The following is a 19,664-nucleotide window of genomic DNA, read 5'->3' as shown; positions in this document are numbered from 1 at the left end:
GGATTTTACTTTAGCTTTAGTTGCCATAGCTTAGCCTCTATTATCTTAGAGCTATTTTAGTGATTTCTTCACTTTTTATATACGCCTGTTAGTTGTCCTCACTCTTTAAATTAGTTTTTCTTATGTGCACATTCAACCCTCTCTGGGTTTTAATGTTATAAATTTTCCACTCTCTCGGAATTTTTATTTGTATCTAATGTTACCCTCTCTGGGCATGCCTATAGCATTTATTTCATTTATTTTTCCACTCTCTCGGAATTGTTTCTCTCTCACTAGAGTGTATTTGCAAATACTTTTCCTCGCAAAATATAGTATTTTGACCCGTTCAGGGATTTTCTTTAAATAATTTTTCCGCCCTTTCAGGGCTTTAGTTTTGCGTAATCAACTTATATGTAATAATTTCTATATTACATCAACTATTTAACCTTAAGCATTCACGCTTACTCTATTTGTCAAGCGCTCAATTGTCTAATTCTGGCCAGTAATTAGACAATTAAAGCACGTTGGGCGCCATGTTTTAAGGTGTCTCCAATAACCTTTACACCTTTTACCTATTTATCCTTTATTCTCAGGTAGGTAAGGAAAGTCGAGTCTGGACAATAATATAAGCATTCAAAATACTTACAATTAGTTCAGCAGACTTCCCTTGTGGTCAGTTCTCACTTAAGGTCCTTAAATAATTATTCAGACAATAACTTGCCAATAATATAATGTAAGTTTTATTAAAGTTAACAAGCGTTATATCAAAGTTAAAGTTAGGTTACAATAATAATAGGTTTCAACAAACAGCTGGTTTTACAGACGTCGAGGGAAACTGTGCTATTCAGAATCCAAAACCTCAGTCTCTCTCTCCGCCTTTTATATGCAGCTTCCGGAAAGCAGATTCCAAACTCTCTCCTGATGTCATCAATTGGAGTTCTGCCAAGTTCTTGGTCATGGCTCTCAGCTGCTTACGCAGGGTCCTCCTACGTTGCCTCCGATTTCTCTTCCTCTGCTTTCTCCTTTTAATCGTCTGGAATATATACTTCATCTAGTACATTTTCATTTATCATAAAACTATTTCTAATACATAAGTACTTTGTACTCTAAATCAGTTAACACATACATTTCATGCAAGTAAGTAATTCTCTTAATAATAATAAAATCACACAGTACATATCTTCATCATAACTAATAGGGTTACATATATCTATCTTAGCAAAAGCATTATTACTATTTAGGTTACATCACTACAAAGCAAATCAAGCATTAATCAAGGCAGTTTTAATTGCAAAATCATCCTCTATAACAACAATATTAAACTAAGATTAATGAATGCTTTAGAGGTAATTTCATTGTTAGTTCATGTTAACTAATATAGTTAACTGATGTTAACGAACCTTATTGTAAAGTGTCAGCAATGTCTTTATTTTTCTTTAAAACTAAAACAAACGTAACGCTTTGGGACTTCCATGGTCAGACAAATATCAGGAAATATATAATTCCCTGCTTTCCAGGCCTGGAGAAACCATGAACATGTTTTTATCACAAATATACAGTTTTCTATGTATTATTATTTTCTAGTTGGGCTAAACTTGTTCTCAACCATTTTTTGACTGAATGATTCATTAGCAAATTGTACTGAATTTGAGTAAAATTCAAAAAAATCCTCATCTAGTAATTACAAAGCCCATCCGGTGTTGAAACGTCCCAGACTTCATGTTCAGTGCACAAGCGATTCTGTGAAGGGAGAGAAGGTTGAACATAAGCTGCTGTATTAGCGTTGTCTGGATTCAAAGAATCGCCCGTCTGGTACAGGCTCTCAAATTAAGAGGAATCAAGAGGACATTTGATGTAAAAAAAAACCTTATCTGTCCCCTTTGACTCCATTTAAAGCCGGTTTTAACTCCAGATGGCTCCGCAGAGGTCACTCACAATGGCAGACGTCTCGATCAAACCCCGTACGGCACGTTCACAAACGGACAATTATAACATGCAGCGTATGAGACAAGAGTATATATTTGAATTACAACAGTGCTTTCATTTGTACTCATGTTAACAGGTTTACATATGGAAAAAACAACAGAAGTTAAACCAACTAAAACAGAAGCTTTCAAAGAAAACCATCAAAAGCAGTCGTTGCAGTTCACTAGGATTAAATAGTTGGGGTATCGGTGCACATGGAGCTGGTACATTATAGAGGGTTCACGAGGGACAAAGATGGAATATACACATGCAAAGTCATATACCCAATTCAGTGCAATGGACATTTTGCACCTGTGTGTTTTTTTCTTTTTCAAATCAGGATTCAGTCATTTTAAGCTTCAGAAACCGGTCTTCTGGCAGGATATTTGCAATGTTATTCGTTTCTCGTTGATAAGTGGTACGGTTGAACTTGCAAGAGCTTGAAAGCTGCGTTATTAAATCAAACATACTGGGCCAAATTCATCCGCAAATGAATCCTTGATTTATGAACAGACAGAGATTAGATGGCCCATAAACAAACAAAACAGGCTAAAGAGAAATCAAACTGGTAAATATCTTCCAACAAACACAATAAATTAGGGACGTTTACCTGTGAGATGAACAAAATGGCTTCGAAGACAACAAAATGAATAAAGTGCAAATAAATTTCACATTGACCATGTAAAGTATCACATTTGTTTGGCAGAAACTCACCTCTGGCCAAAACTAAAGAGTAAAAGATCAGGGATAAGGCAGCTTAATATATATATTTGATCATGTCCCTTCAAAACATATGCAGGGTTTCAGGACTCAACGAGGTTACACTCGGGACGTGTGTTAAACAATTTCCTGGTAAAACTGCGTTTGATCACAGGTTGAATCGGAGAACATTCAAGGTAGCTACTTTCCATGACGTGTAACGCTTGTTTTCTGAGCATGTACAAAATAATACATTCCCAAACCCTGAGCTGCCTCTCTCTGACACACGGGCAGACAGGGTTTCATTACATTTGATGGGTTTTTCTTTCATTTCATCAGCTCTGGGTGAGGAATAGTTCACCGCAAAAATGAAAACGAGTCATTTATTGTGTTTTCTTTCTTCTGTGGAACACAAAAGTAGATATTAGGTCAAATGTACAAATGTTTTCCATCCAAACAGACTATATTCCAGTCTTCTGAGGACATGCTATATATTTGAGGAACAAAATGAAAATGCATTTTTCATACTGTACCTGACTTTGCTTTTAGCATTTAAAAAGGTTGGATTTTAGTCTTTAATTTTTATTTATTTTAACAAAACACTATAGAATTATAACATCAATAATTACTGTCTTATCATATCGGCCTGAATTTTAATATACTCCCATTCAAAATTTCGGTCGGTAATATGTTTTAAATTGTGCGATATTATTACAATTTAAAGCATCTGTTTTCTATATGAATTTATTGTCAAATGTAATTTATTCCTGTGATCAAAGCTGATTTTCAGCATCATTACTCCAGTCTTCAGTGTCACATGATCCTTCAGAAATCATCCTAATATGATGATTTGCTCCTCAAGAAACATTTATGATTATTATCAGTGCTGAAAACAGTTGTGCTGCTTCATATTTATGTGTATTATTTTTTTTTTACTGTCACTTTTGACCAATTTAATGCATCCTTCCTGAATAAAAGTTTTTTTTTTTTATCGTATCGACCTCAAACTTTTGAACGGTAGTGTATATGGTAATTTTTTCCATTTTGTAACAGAATAAATCACTGTATGGAAAAGTGCAGCTCAGACATTCTGCCTAACATCTCAAATTTGTGTTTCTCTAATAAAATGAGTGTTCATTTCTGGGTGAACTGTCCCTTTAAACCGAACGAGAGGCCTTTGGACTGAACTCCCCAGAGATATTAAAGCTTGGGTTGCTCATTGTAGACCAGTGCTAAATATAACAGGTCAAGGACTTTTCTATGAATGATGTATGTATCTGCAACACTACAGTAATATATGCAAAGAACAGACCTCAGGCACGAGACCTCAGTTTGACATTCTGCGACCCCTTCAAAGTGCCTCAAACGAAAAGTGCTTCTCTTGGTTCAGAAATGTTCTGGCGTTAAATTTGCACTTATTGCCTCAGTTGTGACGTGGCCGTTGTGTAGACACTTCCACTGATTTGTTCCCTTGATCTACTAAAGCATGTCTTATATACAGTACACGAGCCCTGTAACTAAACATAATGCTGTTCTGTAATGCATCACAGGGCGTCTAGTCTATTTCAGTGCCTCTTTAATCACTCTGTGTACTTCCTTGGCAACCTGCCCTTCTACTCAGCCGTTCATCCAATCCCGTCTCGTTTGCATAAGCTCCTCCCCTCAGTGAGACATTGTGGGTGTGTCCCGACCCCCCATCTGTGTACTGTATCCATTGGCTGACTGAGGCATTCCCTCGTGTCCTTCATACTCGGGCTTGACCGGAGCCGTGGGTTTGCGGGAGCGCGAGGACCGGCCGGTGAACAGGCGCAGCGCTCCTCTGCAGATCAGGGAGAACCAGTAGAGCTGCGGGGCCATGAGCAGACCCGCTCCGAGATTACACTGCCAGGGCACCACGAAAGGGACCCGGTAGAAGGGAATCGAGGCGTACCTGGAAAAGAGGAAATGAACAGAGAACGTGGACGGAAACTTGAGAAAATTGAGTTATAATCAAAAAGTGAAAAGATTATGTTTCTCCCTAATGATGGTTTCGGGATCATTGTCACCTCAGAGCGGGAGTTAGGAAAAGGAAGAAAGTTTTAGGAATAGTTCTTCAAATCTGCAATTATTTACTCACCCTCATGTTTATCCAAACCCATATGCTGTTATTTTTCAGTGCAACCCTCTACAATGCGAGTAAATCACTAGCATATGCCACCAAATATCATGCGAGGCGACTAAATATGTCTTAAATTAGCCAATGGCGAGTAAATTGTTAGATTCCTGTGATTGAGTTAGAGGCAAAAAATATAAGTTTAGCGCAGATTTATGGAGCCTTCACGTGCTATGGAAAAGATGATATTTTCCACTTGTGAACTGGTATTTACCAGTGTGTTGTGTTCATGTGCTTTTGTTGTCGTAATGTAGGGAAAAGATGGACTCACAGATCCAGACCTGTTATTTGGCTAAAACTATTTTAGATTGCTTGAGTCAATTTGATTTATCATGATTTATCAAAACTCAAACGGTAAATAATATGCTGTATATTTTCTAGATCATGAATAGTAGAGATGTTTTTAAGGACAAGGGAGTTAATAGAGCGAATATTTCTGTTTTAGCTGCAAACGCTAGGTCTACCCTTATGTGAAGCATAGCTACTAGCCTAATCATTCCTACCAGCTCAAAAACAGTGTTGTTGTAATAAGGCCTACCATACATACGCGCATACATAAAGTGAATAACTGACCCCGGGTTTTTGTTTTCTAAAGACTTGTCATAATACACTGCCTGGAGCAACACAATCCGGCGGCCTTAAAAACCGGAACTGCCACAACATTGTATAGGCTACAAAAACTATCCGCTAACAGTAGCAAAAAAACGTTTAGTTGTGTACAATGCTTACCATTCACGACTCTTGCGTTGCTCTCCGCCATTTTGAAAAGGTCAACGGTTATCTCATCTCAGCAACTCGTGCATCAAAATATTCTACGAGCTGCCCAGTGGGGGTGTTCATGTGCATTTTCCACGTCGGCTTTTGGGATTTACCATAATTACCATAGCACGTGAAGTCATTTCATTGCTGCTTGGCTGAGAGCGCCCACTGTCGCTTTCTCTCACACAACGTGAGAGAAAGAGAGGCTTTCGCGTGCCACGTACCACGTGCTAGATCTAAATGCAGGACTCGTATGTAATGACTGCCAAGAGTTGACAGAACTGTCACGTGTTTTGCCAATTTAAACATTCAAGCGAAAGAAGACGTGAAAATAGCTCGCACATCCGAAGCACGTGAATACTGAGCTCTCTTTCATGTCTTCTTGCGCTTGAACGGACAGTTTAACACAAAATGATGCCAGTCTTGGCGTGTATCCTAGTAAACATAGTAGGTTATGTCTTAAGTGAACGAAAACAGTGCAGAAAGAAAGCACATGTGTAACAGTATCAGTAGGCCTATAGTGAACATCACGTCTTAAAGTGACAGCAGACTAATATTCCTGCTATTTTTAATATTAATCAAACTACAAAAGACTCACTGCAAAAAAATCACTCAATGCTCTTGACTAAATCACTTTTGCAACTTTAATAAGGATTCATCTATATTAATTTATCCAGTGAAGACTATGCAGTTATTTTACATTTGATTATTTAATTTCTGTACCTAATCTGTGTGTAACTACTGTTAGATCTAACTGAAAATCACTGTTTATTTCATTTGCATTTTTCTTCTATTGTGTTTATTTGTGCTATTGCTTATAGTTTGATTATTTTTTCTGCTTGCTTGTCTTTAATAATAGTGTTTTAAATGTATATGTTATATTATATTTATGTATTTTTTATTTGCATTGTTCTTGCATTCCATGTAAAAAGTCTGGCGAGTAAAATAAAAAATGTCCTAGCCAATGGCGACTGGAGTTTCAGTGTGTCCGTGGAGGGTCGGCGTGTAAAACAAAAAGGATGGACCTAAGCTAACAATAAGCACTTGTGTTAAAGTTAACAAAGATTAATAAAACCTGTACCAAATATATTACTCATTGTTAGTTAATGGTAACGAATGCATCAACTAATGTTACCTAACGGGACCTTACTGTAAAGTGAAAAACATCTGGGTGATTAAATATTGATTGAATTCTCTTTTTTTTTGAGAGCTATTCCTTTAAAAAGTGAAAGAAGCTTTAAAAGAGACATACCTTCCGTAAGCGTAGTAGAGATAGGGGAAGAGAAGGACTCGACAGAGGAAGAAAGTGATCAGCATAACAGCTCCATTCACTTTGTGAAGAAGTGTGTGCTGTTGCTTGTACTTAACAGCAGGAAAGAAAGAGAAAAAGACAAATAGAGAGAATAAGTAATGCAACTCAATGAAAGAAGGGAAAATAAGTAAGAAGAAAAAGAAATGCACCTCTGCAAACTGTTGAGAATAAAAGGGTCATGTTTATTATGACCCAACACTTAGCCTTTAGTAATATTTTACAGTCCATTTAATCATAATGATGTGAGAGAACGAGGGACCGCCAGACAATGACAGACAAGGAAACCTGTTAGGAAACTATCCTTATTTTTATAATTTCCACATCCAGAGTTGATGGGCCGATTGACTTCCATAGTATTTGTTTTCAAAGTCAACGGGGTCCATCAACTGTCTGGTTACTGACATTCTTCAAAATATCTTCCTTTGTGTTCAGCAGGAGAAAGAAATTTGAAATTAGTTGAAATTACAACTTGAGGGCGAGTAAATGATGACAGAATTGTCATTTTTAAGTGAACTATTCCTATAATGACAGATAAATAGCACACTTCACCTTTAAGGAAACTTAACGTTGGATGTGTAGCATGTAATTGAAACACACTTGTTCCGTACACTCAGCAGTGGTATAAACACACACATGCTGTCACCTGGCTCAGGACCAAACTAAACTGTGTTATTCCATAGACTGGAGGCTGGGAGGAGGGGTGGACGGGGAAGAGAGCCAGATATCATATTATGTGTTAAATCTCATCTCAATTCAGAGAGCTATATTCAGAAGCAGCTGTGGCTATCAGGCTGTAGATGAGGCTCTGAGAGGGTGAAGAAGAAGAAGAAGAAGAAGAAGAAGAATAAGAAGAGGAAGAAGAACGAATGCAGAACGTAATCTATCTTGACACGTTCATTCCGAACACACTTATCTATTAAAAGAAGTTTTAAAGGCATACATGTCTATAAACGTCACCTAAGTTCCTATTTAACACATTTGAGTTCAACTAATTACATAAATACATCTTTATTTGTAATTTCACAATTGCTTCTGTTGTCTTTGAAATATGTACTGACAATAATTTATGGTAGACTAAAATATATTTTAATCTTATTTCGTTTGAAACTTGTGTCATGTATTTAAATATATTTGCTTAACCACACATTTGTAAGGAAGTTGAAATTAAGTACATTTAAAACATATTAACTTTAAATGTAATATCAAACAACACACTGCAGTTGAAATGATGATCAAGTACTGTAATGTGCTTTAGCATGCGAGTCGACACAATAAGTGCACTTCTCTTGTAAAGCATGACAAAAGATGATTAAAACAATGATTGAAAATGTAAAGTTAAACTTTCAAAGCACTTTTTTAAAGCGTGTTGAGAGTCATGAGAGTGTACTCTCTTCACGAAGCCTTTTATTTCATTAATATTATATTATTTGCAAGTACAGTTTTTTTTAAATATACTTTTACTAAAGGGGTGGTTGAATATGATTTGACTTTTCTAACTTTAGTTAGTGTGTAATGTTGCTGTTTGAGCATAAACAACATCTGCAAAGTTACAACGCTCAAAGTTCAAAGCAAAGGGAGATATTTGCTTTTAAAGAAATTAAAAGAAATTCCTTTATTAAGGACTACAACAAACGGCTGGTTGGGACTACACGACATTCCTCCCGGGTTAGACATCACAAACCCTAAAATTTACATAAACCCCGCCCCCGGAACACGATTTATAGATTATCAAGACAGAATATGATCAATGACTAGAAGATAACTATACATAAGCTACATAAATTCATCAACTCCTAAGGACAAGAGCTGTTGTAGCTCCGCCCCCTGTGCCGGGAGCAGCAGCTCATTTGCATTTAAAGGGACAGACACAAAAAAGACGTTTTTGCTCACCCTCAAAGTGACAACTTTAACATGCTATATAAAAATATCTGTGGGGTATTTATGAGCTAAAACTTCACACACACACTCTGGGGACATCAGAGATTTATTGTACATCTTGTGAAAAGGGCATTACACCACCCCTTTAAGATTTGAAGTACACGCTTTCTCTTTCACAAGGGACATATTTGGAACAACATTAGGATGAGTAAATTATTGTAATAAATAACTTTGAGTGAGCTGTCACTTTAAGTGTGTGTGTGTGTGTGTCCTTTCCAGTAATTGCATTAGCATTTATTTCTTTTCTGTCAGGGTTCAGGCCAAACTTGCATATGTGAAGTCAGCACTTCTGTAAATACACTTCACTATGAATAATGTATTAAAGTACGACATAACTGAAGCTGTGCTTAATGTTACACACACACACTGTTAAGACTAAAGCAGAGCATGATGAATCGGGGTAAGAATACCTAAGAAGCACTCATCAGATCAATAATGAATATACCTGGATGAGGATTTTCCCCAGACAGACGGACGGTGTGCTGAGTTCAGCCAGGAACATGACACCCTGGAAGTAATCGCCCTTTCCCTGCCTCCAGAACTGGAAGTCAAGGTGAGAGAAAGAGCAGATCTGAACATGAACCGATTCTCTGAGTTAAAATGCTTTATTAGAGATTCTGGTTCTTTAAAGCATCGCCTCCGTCATGACAATTACCACAGAGATGGGGAAGCATGCGGTGACCATGACGACGTGATGTAAGATCATGAGGAACTCTCGGCGGAGATAACCAGCGACCGCCACGGCCTTGGATCTGGAGCCGTTGTCCACCTCGTGACCTTTGACCTGGAGCTTGTGCCAGTAGCACAGGAACATGGCGTAGATGTCATACACAAAGTACGGCACAGCAAACAAGATGTAGGAGCAGGTCAGCCAATGTCTGAGGAAGAAGAACAGAGACAGATGGACTCAGCTCAGGGAATAATAACTTGGTTATGGGCTTTCCAAACTTTGATCACTTTGTGAGGAGACACTTTTTTCATGTAATGTATTCAGACATTAAATGCAGAAATAGTAAGTATGATATCATAAAGACATACGCTTGGCTAAATTAAATCATTGGCTTTTAAATTCTCATTGTACTGAAGTCAAAATAATTACTAAAATATTATCTGGAAAATATGAAATTAATATTCTTAATTTTACACGTTTGACAGCATCCTCCTGACCCTTTCCTCCAAATAAAATAGTTCAGTGTTAATTTTTGTCAAATTTTCCCCCTGAATTATTGTACATGCTATAAAACCATTAAAACGTTAGCTTTTCTAGCAGTGTTAGTATATAAAAAATGAAATAAGTAAATCTATTAAATGTGATGCATTGTAGTTCTTTAAATTATATTATCGAATATAAATTACCGTTAAAACAATTATTGTCAGCAAGGTTTTAAATGTTTTTGAACGTCTCTTCTGCTCACCAAGGCTGCATTTATTTGATAAAAATGCAGTACAATTATGAAATATTAATATATATATATTATTATTAAAATAACTGCTTTCAATTTTAAGTTAACATATTTTAATATACATATATTGGGTAAATTATATGTGTGTGTGTGTGTGTGTGTGTGTGTGTGTGTGTGTGTGTGTGTGTGTGTGTGTGTGTGTGTGTGTGTGTGTGTGTATAATCAGTATAATATGATGATTTGCTGCTCAAGAAACATTTCTTAATAATGCATTTTTGTGTAAAACAGTTTCTCGGGATTATTTGATGAAAAGAAAGTTCAAAAGAGCAGCATTTATTTGAAATAAACATATTTTGTCTTTTCTGTCACTTTTGATCAATTTAATGCATCCTTGTTGGATAAAGTATTAATTTATTTCCAAAAACTAAACAAAAACAAACTTATCCCAAACTTTTGAATGATAGTGTAATCAAATAAATATGACTTTTGCCGTATTATTATTGAATTCCAACAGCCAGACCATGTTAGTCATAAGTTCAGTATTGATTTAGTTGAATCCCAAGGTTTATCATCATATCTCACTGCACATGTGTATAGCCTTTATGCTTTTTAAACTGACCAACAAATACATCAACAAATCAATCGGTTTTTATTACATCTTGTCATTTGGAACAAAGAGCGCCAAAACGACATCTGTTCTGATTAAGATTTGATATACATTGATTTTATGTCCCAAAAAGTGATGACAGTTGCACCTACTGGTCCTCGATGATGTCCTGACAGGAAGAGGAGATGATGTAACCAGCCGTAGAAGCCATAATAGCTTGGATGGATGACACCAACCTTGAAAATATAACAAAACAAGTGCAGCCAGAACTCTTCAATGTCTTTTCACATTTCTCCATATTGTCCAGTAATGTGTCTAACAAATTAGAAACATTACTAACAACTTATGACCAAACATAAGCTGTTTAAAGAGGACCCATTATGCTTTTTTACATGTTACTTTCTTTAGTGTGTAATGTTGCTGTTTGAGAATGAAAAAGGTCTGCAAAGTCTCTTCTCTATATCAGTGCCAGTGTTTCTGAACTCCCTGAAACGCCTCCATTGTAGTCTTGAGTTTTGTTCCGGGAACGAACACGTCCCAATATTCCTCATTTAAATAATTCATATACGCAGAATAAAGAGGCGGGGCCTGGATGAGTTAGTTAGTGTGTGTTGAAACTCGCGGTTATGGCAAGGGGCGGGAAATTACAAAACACCCTCGAACCACTTGACCAATCACAACACACCGGCCCAGCCGACCAATCAGAGCACAGTGTGCTTTTCAGAAGGAGGGGCTTCATAGAGACGGGAACTAAACAGAGCGCTACTGACAGAGAGGTTGCTATAATAATGTCAAGTATGTAAAAAATTATGTTATTTGAATATTCAACCATGAAAACCTATTCTAGTGGAGTCCAAAAACAAAATCAAGACTTTGTAAAAGGGCGTAATAGAACAACTTTAACTTGTGTCCGAGTCTTTACCTGGCTGACACGATGACGGCATCGCCCTCACTCCAGCGCAGTCCAGGGATGGATTTGAGACACTGCTTGGACAACAGGAAAAGGCCCGGGAAGAACACAGACCCCGCCGCTAAGATGGACAACATGGTCTCTGGTACGTGAACTCTGATAATACTGTGTTCAAAAAAGCCCTCCGCAGACGTCCCGTCCGGCTCCCCCTTCTGTAACAAAATACAGTGAGGAACTGAAAGCTTATGTAGAAACAAACTAACAAATGACTGAAGCAACAGTTTCAAAGTAGCTTTTAAAATGGAAATAGTAGTGGAAAATTGATTCTCTTGAGTATGAATTGTGTTGCATAAACCAAGTTATTATGTACGCCCCATATGGTACCACATGTGGCCCGTCACAAGCAACTTAAGTCTAACACATGCAAACCAAGTCACATGGCATCGGCAGAACTAATGTTCAGAGTCAATAATAATTCTGCCCTGAATTACACATGCCCTGTATTAATATAATGCAACCTACTTTTAAATGTTTAATAATGATGGACAGTGAACATTCAATACACTTTAAATAGAAAATATGAATATACTAAACACTAAATAAATGTATTAAATTCATTACATGCATATTAAAATACCTATGATAACTTACCTATGATAAACAAAGTTTTTTTTATTTGAGGCATACTGTGGTTACAAGAATAAAGAATATATTAAAAAGTATAAGTAAAATAGAAATTTAAAAAATACATTAGAAAATCCATAATGTAGTGTTTTTGTAAATATAGCTATTTATGAAGTTATTAGTAAGAAGACATTACATAAATATTTATAAATATATATTAAGTTAATAAACATTAAAATATTTAATAGTGAACTACAATGTTATAACTAATATTTTTTTAAACTGATATAGTGCAATAATATTTTAAAGAATACATTACATTATATACATTTATGATATAATATAAATATATATATTAACTGTTTAAAGAAGTTAATAAAATACATGTGTAATATTACATAAATATTTAAAAATATATTGTTATTTAATACCAATCAATTAACATTAATTATAATAATATTTATACATAATAATTAGGCTATATAGAATATTTTAAAAGCAGTGCCATGATGCAATAGTATTTGATAGAATATATGATTGCATACTAAATGCTGGTAAATTATAATATTATTATAAATAATAGTAAATATAAAACAGAGTAATTAAAGGGATGAACGTGTCATAAATGCCCCAGAAGTGCTGAGTGAAGTGTTTTGACACAGGCCCCTATTGTTGTCCAAAACAAAGGATGGGACCTGCATCCCAACATCATCCTCATCCTCAATAACGCTGCTGGACATCCATCAATCCCTGTTCGCAAACATGCTTCTCAGCTTCACTGACCTCCCCATTGAGCAGCAATAGCATTCATATCATTTTAGAGGAGCATTTACCATTTCTAGCCTACAGCTCGTAAATCAGCTGATGTAAATGCACGTGGACCCATGCTAAAGGCACAGACAAAAATGCGCAATGCGCTATCATGTAATCACACAAAAACCCGCAGGTTTAAGAAGAAAAGTAGCAGCACGTTGACTCAATCTATCTACATACAAAATGGTCGACCACCCTTTTATTCAAAACATTACTAAGTGACAAACGCGTCCCTCTCTCGAAATGACGCGTTATTGGTTAATGGAAGACAAACAATGCTCGTGTATTAGCGTGATGATAATAATGGTCGCCAGCATTGGAATAGTTCGTTGCTGTCACACTAACAAACATATTATGGACATGTTCTGAATGACAAAATGAATGAAGCGAGAGGATGAACATACGTGACTGTCAGCGGCCTGTCGACCCTCGCGTCCTCCTGCAAACAAACAGCGAAGAGCGGGTGCATGTTTTATCTACTGACATGGTTCTTGGTGTATATTTGCAGTGTCTCTGAAGTCAATAATTCTAGAGTAGAAGCTCAAATATGCTCTTGCTGTTTTTGTTCAGTCCGCTTTTGCGCACAGAATCGCTCGGAAACCTCCCGACGTCGCTTGAATGAGGTCTCGGTTTAGTTCCTGTGAGACGATGTTTTCAGCCACTGAAATGCGCCTCAGACCGCGACTCCTCCACAGTGGTGAGATAAAGTCCGTTCTCCTGCCTGCATGGTTTCATGCTACATTATCGATCAGATTCCCACAGAGGACAGCAGTGCGATGGCAGCAGCAACGCTGCAACGCGCGCGTCCATCACCATCAAATCAATAACGCAACTCCTGATCGCGCTGACTTCACAAACCATACAGGACTCCGACGCGTTCTCTAGTGTCGACCTTTCCACCCATAAGCTGCTGTTATGTAGGTCATTGGAGAGCTTGAGAGCACCATCACCATCATCAGAACATCTGAGGTGCGGATTTCACGCTCGTGTTGTGATAAAAACAATGAGCGGAACGGAGAGTTCGTCCCTCCGGAGAACAAAATGAGGACGCATGTGGGATCTGCTAATTGTTTGTTAGTGGATTCGGGCAATTCTTTGGGGAGAAACGAATAAAAACGTCAGTAGCAATCCCTCGAGTCGAAATGTATCCAAAACTGTTACCATACTAATTGAAGCATTTGTGTTTTATATCATGCAACGTTACATTCAGTCAACATGTGGGTGGATTGTCAGTTAGGCTACGTTGAAAAGTTAACATTCTTGAATTCTGTGTTAAATCGTTTATCATTTGGCCCAGAATAAAGATGTGAAGTGTAGCTATAGTATGTGTGGACACTGACACCGTTATACTTTTTAGAAGAAGAGTTGGAATTAGGAAAGCTTGCATTGATGGAACACAAATTAATTAAATCTGAATGCATATCATAAAAATAAATGACTGTTTCTGAATTATAATTCTCAAATACAGGCTGAGCTGTCCAAATACAAACACATTTTTTTCTATAAAATGTTTGGTGATGCTAATGACTGCTGTGTCAAGGACAGCAATTGTGTTATATATGAAAACAAAATACAATTTTTACACTTAAATGCCAAACAAGTACTATTTAATTAATAACTTTTTTTTTAATTCTAATGAAAAAAAAAAGTCTAATAGAGAATTGATGATAAATTGAACATTTCAACACTATAGTTATAAAGGCACTTGCAAAAGGCTATAAATCTACATGAGTACTGTAAAAAAAATAGTGTTTCTGAATTAAAATTCTAAAATATCAACTGGGTTGTTCAAATAGAAACTTTTATGGAAAGATGATCCTATCAAATGTTTGATATGATATACAGTATATACACATACACAAAATAATCACTGCTATAATGATCCAATAATTCTTAAATTTCCTTCGGGATGAATAAAAGTATCTACACTGTAAAAAAAATATTTTCATGATTTGTTATCACAACTTTTATCTTTTGTCAAATCAACTTCGATAACTAATGTGTGAAGATAACATACTATTTTGAGTTTCTGTTTATTAAACCGTTCTTCATTGTATTAACTCAATTTTTTTTATTACAACTAACTCAAAATTTTAAGGCAACAAGGTAACTTGCTTTTTTAAGTTAAACCAACATTTTTTTTTACAGTGTATCCTATCCTAATGGACTCTTAAGCATTTACCTTTTTTTGGGACTGGGCAGTGTATTATACTGTACATCATTACACACACACACACACACACACACGTTTAAATTAATATTTTTCTTATGAAGTTCTCTAGAAAAAGTTAAAAAGTCTAAAATACCAAAATTATGGCATATTTAACATTTCAACACTTCGTAGAAATAAACATTGTAAAAGTAAAATATAAAAATAAAAAGTGCAAGTAAACATTTTTAATGCTTGTTATATTCAAAAAAGATAATGTAAGATTTAAACCCAAAATAAAGTAAGTAGTCCAGACTAGATGGTTATGGTTAACGGTGTAGAGTAAACTTCTCGAGAGTGTCTGAGGGATATCAATGCGGTGTTCTTGTAGCACTCTAACAATCACTGTCGTTTATTGCTTGCTTGCACATGTTGATGTAACCGCTTTGAATTTACACGTATAATGAGAGGACAGTGAAAGGGCACAAATATTGACACCTGCAGTCCTGGGACCGACTGGCCACAGTCCAGCTTCCAACACGAGGTCTAAAGCTCACCACATCTGATCTCACCAAAGCGTTTCATGAATTATTGATGTGTATTCACAGAGAGAACAGCGAGACAAAGACTCATCTTCAGGAAGATCAGAAAGCACTGTGCGGTTCACTGACTTCATTCACTTCCGTGTGTTTGTTCTCTTTTTCCTGCTTTTTCAGTGACCCCATTTAGACTGATATGGATTATTATTTTAGATGGGCAAATATGATTGGGCGGAAGAGGAGGTCAAGGTCAGATCTGTGCACACGCACACACACACACTAATCTTGACAATATAAGTCACGTGACCCACAGAGATATGATTACTCCATTTCCTTTTAATAGTCAAAATTACAAAATGATAACATGATCTACATCATCTACAAAATAATAACATAATATCCATGATCATGGTAAGCATCAACATTTTTGTTTTGCTCTGTTTATAGACATGCATACTGCTGAGAAATATAAAAATATAAATATAAATACATCCCATTATTATCTTACTTTCCTTTTTTACTGGTTCATCGTCGACTATAATTTAAAATAGTTGTAGTGTTTGACAAATTAAATGCGGTAGAGTACAATAAGGCATTGAGATGCATTGCCAGAGCTGTACAGAGATTAGAGGTATTATTTCAGCTTAATGCTAAATTAAAAAGAACCTAAATATGATCTGAAGCTTATAATAACAACTACGTTTCTAGACAGGAAGAACAAATCTCATATTCAAATTAAGCTCATGAATACCCAGATATACCAGTATACAGTACCAACACTAAACTGATCAAACAAATCACTCCAGTACAAAACCAAGACGAGTCTTTTTTTTTTTTCCTCCATCGTTTTTAAACCTTGAGCTTGTGTGAAGTTCAGTTTTCCTTGAGCGTACGTGATTAAGCCCTTCTTTAAACACACCATTCACACATTCATAACAGAAAAAAACAAAATCTTTTACAAAAGTCTCAATGGAAGCAGTGACAACAGCTGCACTCTTTCATTTGATGGCCTGCTGCTCCGAGAAATAACACGAGGACAGATCTGAAGGAACACAGCAAAGCCTTTAAACACTTCTTCCTATTATCTTCCCTCCCTCGCTCATCAGCACCTCCTCATTACACAGGGAAAGTCGGGCAGAGGATTCATAGTCTCAATAGTTTATGTTCTCCTATAGATGGAGAATGGGATATTTTAAAACCCTACAGTACAGTCATGACCAAATGATTAGACTCAAACAAGCATCCTACAATGTTTTAGGTTTGATCACGTCTCACACAACATCAAAAATTAAAACTTGTACATTCTAAATGTAACCATTTAGGACAGTCCTGTAAAAGAAGCTAGCAACTAATAGTTGTTCTTCCAGGAGATTCATGAGCAGTCGGCACACATCAGGCCAGGTTCGGTGTCTTGTACGGTTGTCTAAACGAGTATAATTGTAATCTGGATAATCAGTGACAAAGTCAAAGTCACACGGACACAAACAGAGTTTAATTATTTGGCCAGTACCGTACAGATATGACTGGATGTGTGAATCTCCAGTTCATGTCCAAACTAATAACAATAAAGGACTACTATTACTACTAGTCGACTATTATGATTTTGGCATTGTGACATTATTTTAATGAACATTTTATATTATTAGTAATACACATTATTTAAAAAAAAAAGTTCGGGTTTTTGTTTTTACAATTAATCAGCATAAATAAAAGGCAGTGCAGTGCAAAAGCCACGATGGACACTACCATTCAAAAGTTTAGGGTCAGTAAGAATTTATTTTGAAAGAAATTAATAATTTTATTCAGAAAGAATGCATTAAATTGACCAAAAGGTGACAGTAAAGACCTTTAAGTTACAAAATATTAACTTTCTGTTCAAAGAATCCTAAAAAAAACTGTTTTCAACATTGATAATAACCAGAAATGTTTCTTGAGCAGCAAATCATCATATTAGAGTGATTTCTGAAGGATCATGTGACACTGAAGACTGGAGTAATGATGATGAAAATTCAACTTTACATCACAGGAATAAATTACAATAAATTTACAATATATTCACATAGAAAAGAGTTATTTTAAATTGTAATAATATTTCACAATATTACTGTTCTTACTGTATTTTTGATAAAACAAATGCAGCCACGGTAAGCAGAAGAGACTTTTCAAAAACATTAAGAAATATTTCAGACCCCAAACTTTTGAATGGTAGAAATACTTTACAAATTTAATAACGTATCATTGTTTTGTTTTCAAATTATGGTTAAAAAAAATTGGGTGAACTACTTTCATGCAAATAATGCCACAACGACAAATCTTTTAATGGACTTAAAAACAGACTATTTCTTCTTTCTTTCTCTTGATTTTGGAGTGAAGTATAACCTGCCATCTGCCATGTGTTTGTAATTGTCTTTGCCGGACGTAACTACTTCCTCTTTCATCTCATGCAACCTCTCGTTTTCACCTTTCTGCTCTTTCTTCTGCTTTTTTTGTCTTTCGTCAGAGTCACCAGAACCATTATGACTTATGAATGGATCTTGAGACCAGTTTATGGTGGTGGACATCTGGCAAACAAATAGGAAATCATATTACAGGCAGAAGAAATACAGTAGCAATACACAATCAATCACAGTATCATCAGAGTCCTGCAGCGATGAAAACAGACAAGTTGAAGGGAGAGAAGACGACAACGAAAGAGAAACCAGCGCGATGTGGCATTTGTTTCCTAATAGTGATCGTTCACCCAACATTTACTCACCCATATGACTTCCTTTTTCCGTAGAACATAAAAGAAGAAATTTAGCAGAATGTCTGAGATGCTCTCTTCCATGCAATGAAAAAATCAACAGCCTCCAAAGCTTCAAAAAGGACAAGAAAAGCTCCATTTTGTGACAGAAAGTCATACGAAATCTGAATAAAAGTGAGTAAATGGGCGAACTTCCGCTTTAAAGTAAAAATACTGCCCTCTAAGTCTCTTTTCCCACCTGTATGCCCTGATCCTTCTTGCTAAGCCAAGACAGCCTAGGAAGACTAAATAGTCATCCTGCAATCTCAGCAAGACAAGAAAATGTACATATTAATCTGGTTTTGAGAGGGATACGTGTAAAGCGACTGTCTTAATATGTGCATCATTGAGAGGTGTTCTTTCAAAATGTATCATGCTACAGTAGTTGTCATGTCAAGTGAATGCACGTCATGAAACATGAAAGACTCCCACTCAGAATGCCTTTTTTCACAGTTTCTCCTTGGCTTCTCGTGGATCTTTAGTGTAATAAACTGTATAAATGGCTGTTTTGAGTCACACGCGTGTAGGAACTACTTTTTTAGCTGTGTGTTGTATGTGTGAGTACTAGCGTGTGTGCGCTACAGGCCTGCTCTGCTAGCTTTGAGGTTGCGGGATGATGCTGGAGCAGTCGGTCACCAGCAGATCCACCACCGTGTTTCCGCTCACAAACATCGTGGGTGCCGAGACCATGTTGCACAGGGTGACCGTGCTCCCCGGCACCGCATCACTGGTGGTGGTGGTGGTGGTGGTGATGGGGCCGGGGTCGCTCACGGGGGAGTTGTGGGTACCCATGTGGCCTTGCAGCTGTGTGGGGGTCTTGCAGTGCACACCGCAGAGCTGACACACCAGGACGCCTCCAGAGCCGGTGGTGCCGAAGCCTCCTCCGCTCTCCTTCCACTCCTGACCGTGGTGCTTCTGAGCGTGAACCCGCAGGTACGTCAGCGTGGTGAAACCTGACGGGACAAACGTTTGAGAGGTGAAGCGCTGCATTTCATTAGCTGATGATTGCGATTACCTCATAATAACTCGTTAG

At 36.7% G+C, this 19,664-nt stretch overlaps 2 protein-coding genes across 3 annotated transcripts in view; both read right to left on the bottom strand.

Annotated features, from left to right (window-relative positions):
• Positions 1–698: 698 nt before the first annotated feature.
• tlcd3bb (TLC domain containing 3Bb) lies at positions 699–14,328 on the bottom strand. Its single transcript, XM_079594676.1, has 7 exons — positions 13,566–14,328; positions 11,737–11,936; positions 10,967–11,050; positions 9,460–9,682; positions 9,250–9,345; positions 6,807–6,916; positions 699–4,573 (listed from the first exon to the last, which is right to left on the bottom strand). The coding sequence occupies exons 2-7, from the start codon at positions 11,859–11,861 to the stop codon at positions 4,306–4,308; spliced, it is 906 nt and encodes a 301-aa protein (XP_079450802.1). The 5' UTR covers positions 11,862–11,936; positions 13,566–14,328; the 3' UTR covers positions 699–4,305.
• A 1,610-nt stretch (positions 14,329–15,938) lies between these two features.
• Positions 15,939–19,664, bottom strand: part of mazb (MYC-associated zinc finger protein b (purine-binding transcription factor)) — a 14,136-nt gene continuing 10,410 nt past the window's right edge. Inside the window, exons 7-8 of one of the 2 annotated variants that reach the window (XR_013795596.1) lie at positions 18,605–19,584; positions 15,939–18,410 (exon numbers count right to left, since the gene is read on the bottom strand). Coding sequence is in view for 1 of the 2 variants with exons in the window: in XM_079594658.1 (XP_079450784.1) it covers positions 19,226–19,584 (359 nt within the window). In the remaining variant the exon portion in view is untranslated. Of the gene's footprint in view, positions 19,585–19,664 lie in introns of both variants that reach the window. The other variant, XM_079594658.1, reaches the window with a different exon arrangement.

The sequence above is a fragment of the Phoxinus phoxinus genome, assembly GCF_949152265.1.
Source record: "Phoxinus phoxinus genome assembly, chromosome: 21".
Taxonomy (NCBI): Eukaryota; Metazoa; Chordata; class Actinopteri; order Cypriniformes; family Leuciscidae; genus Phoxinus; species Phoxinus phoxinus.
The sequence above is the reverse complement of the archived record's forward strand: the minus strand, read 5'-3'. Positions and strand labels throughout refer to the sequence as shown.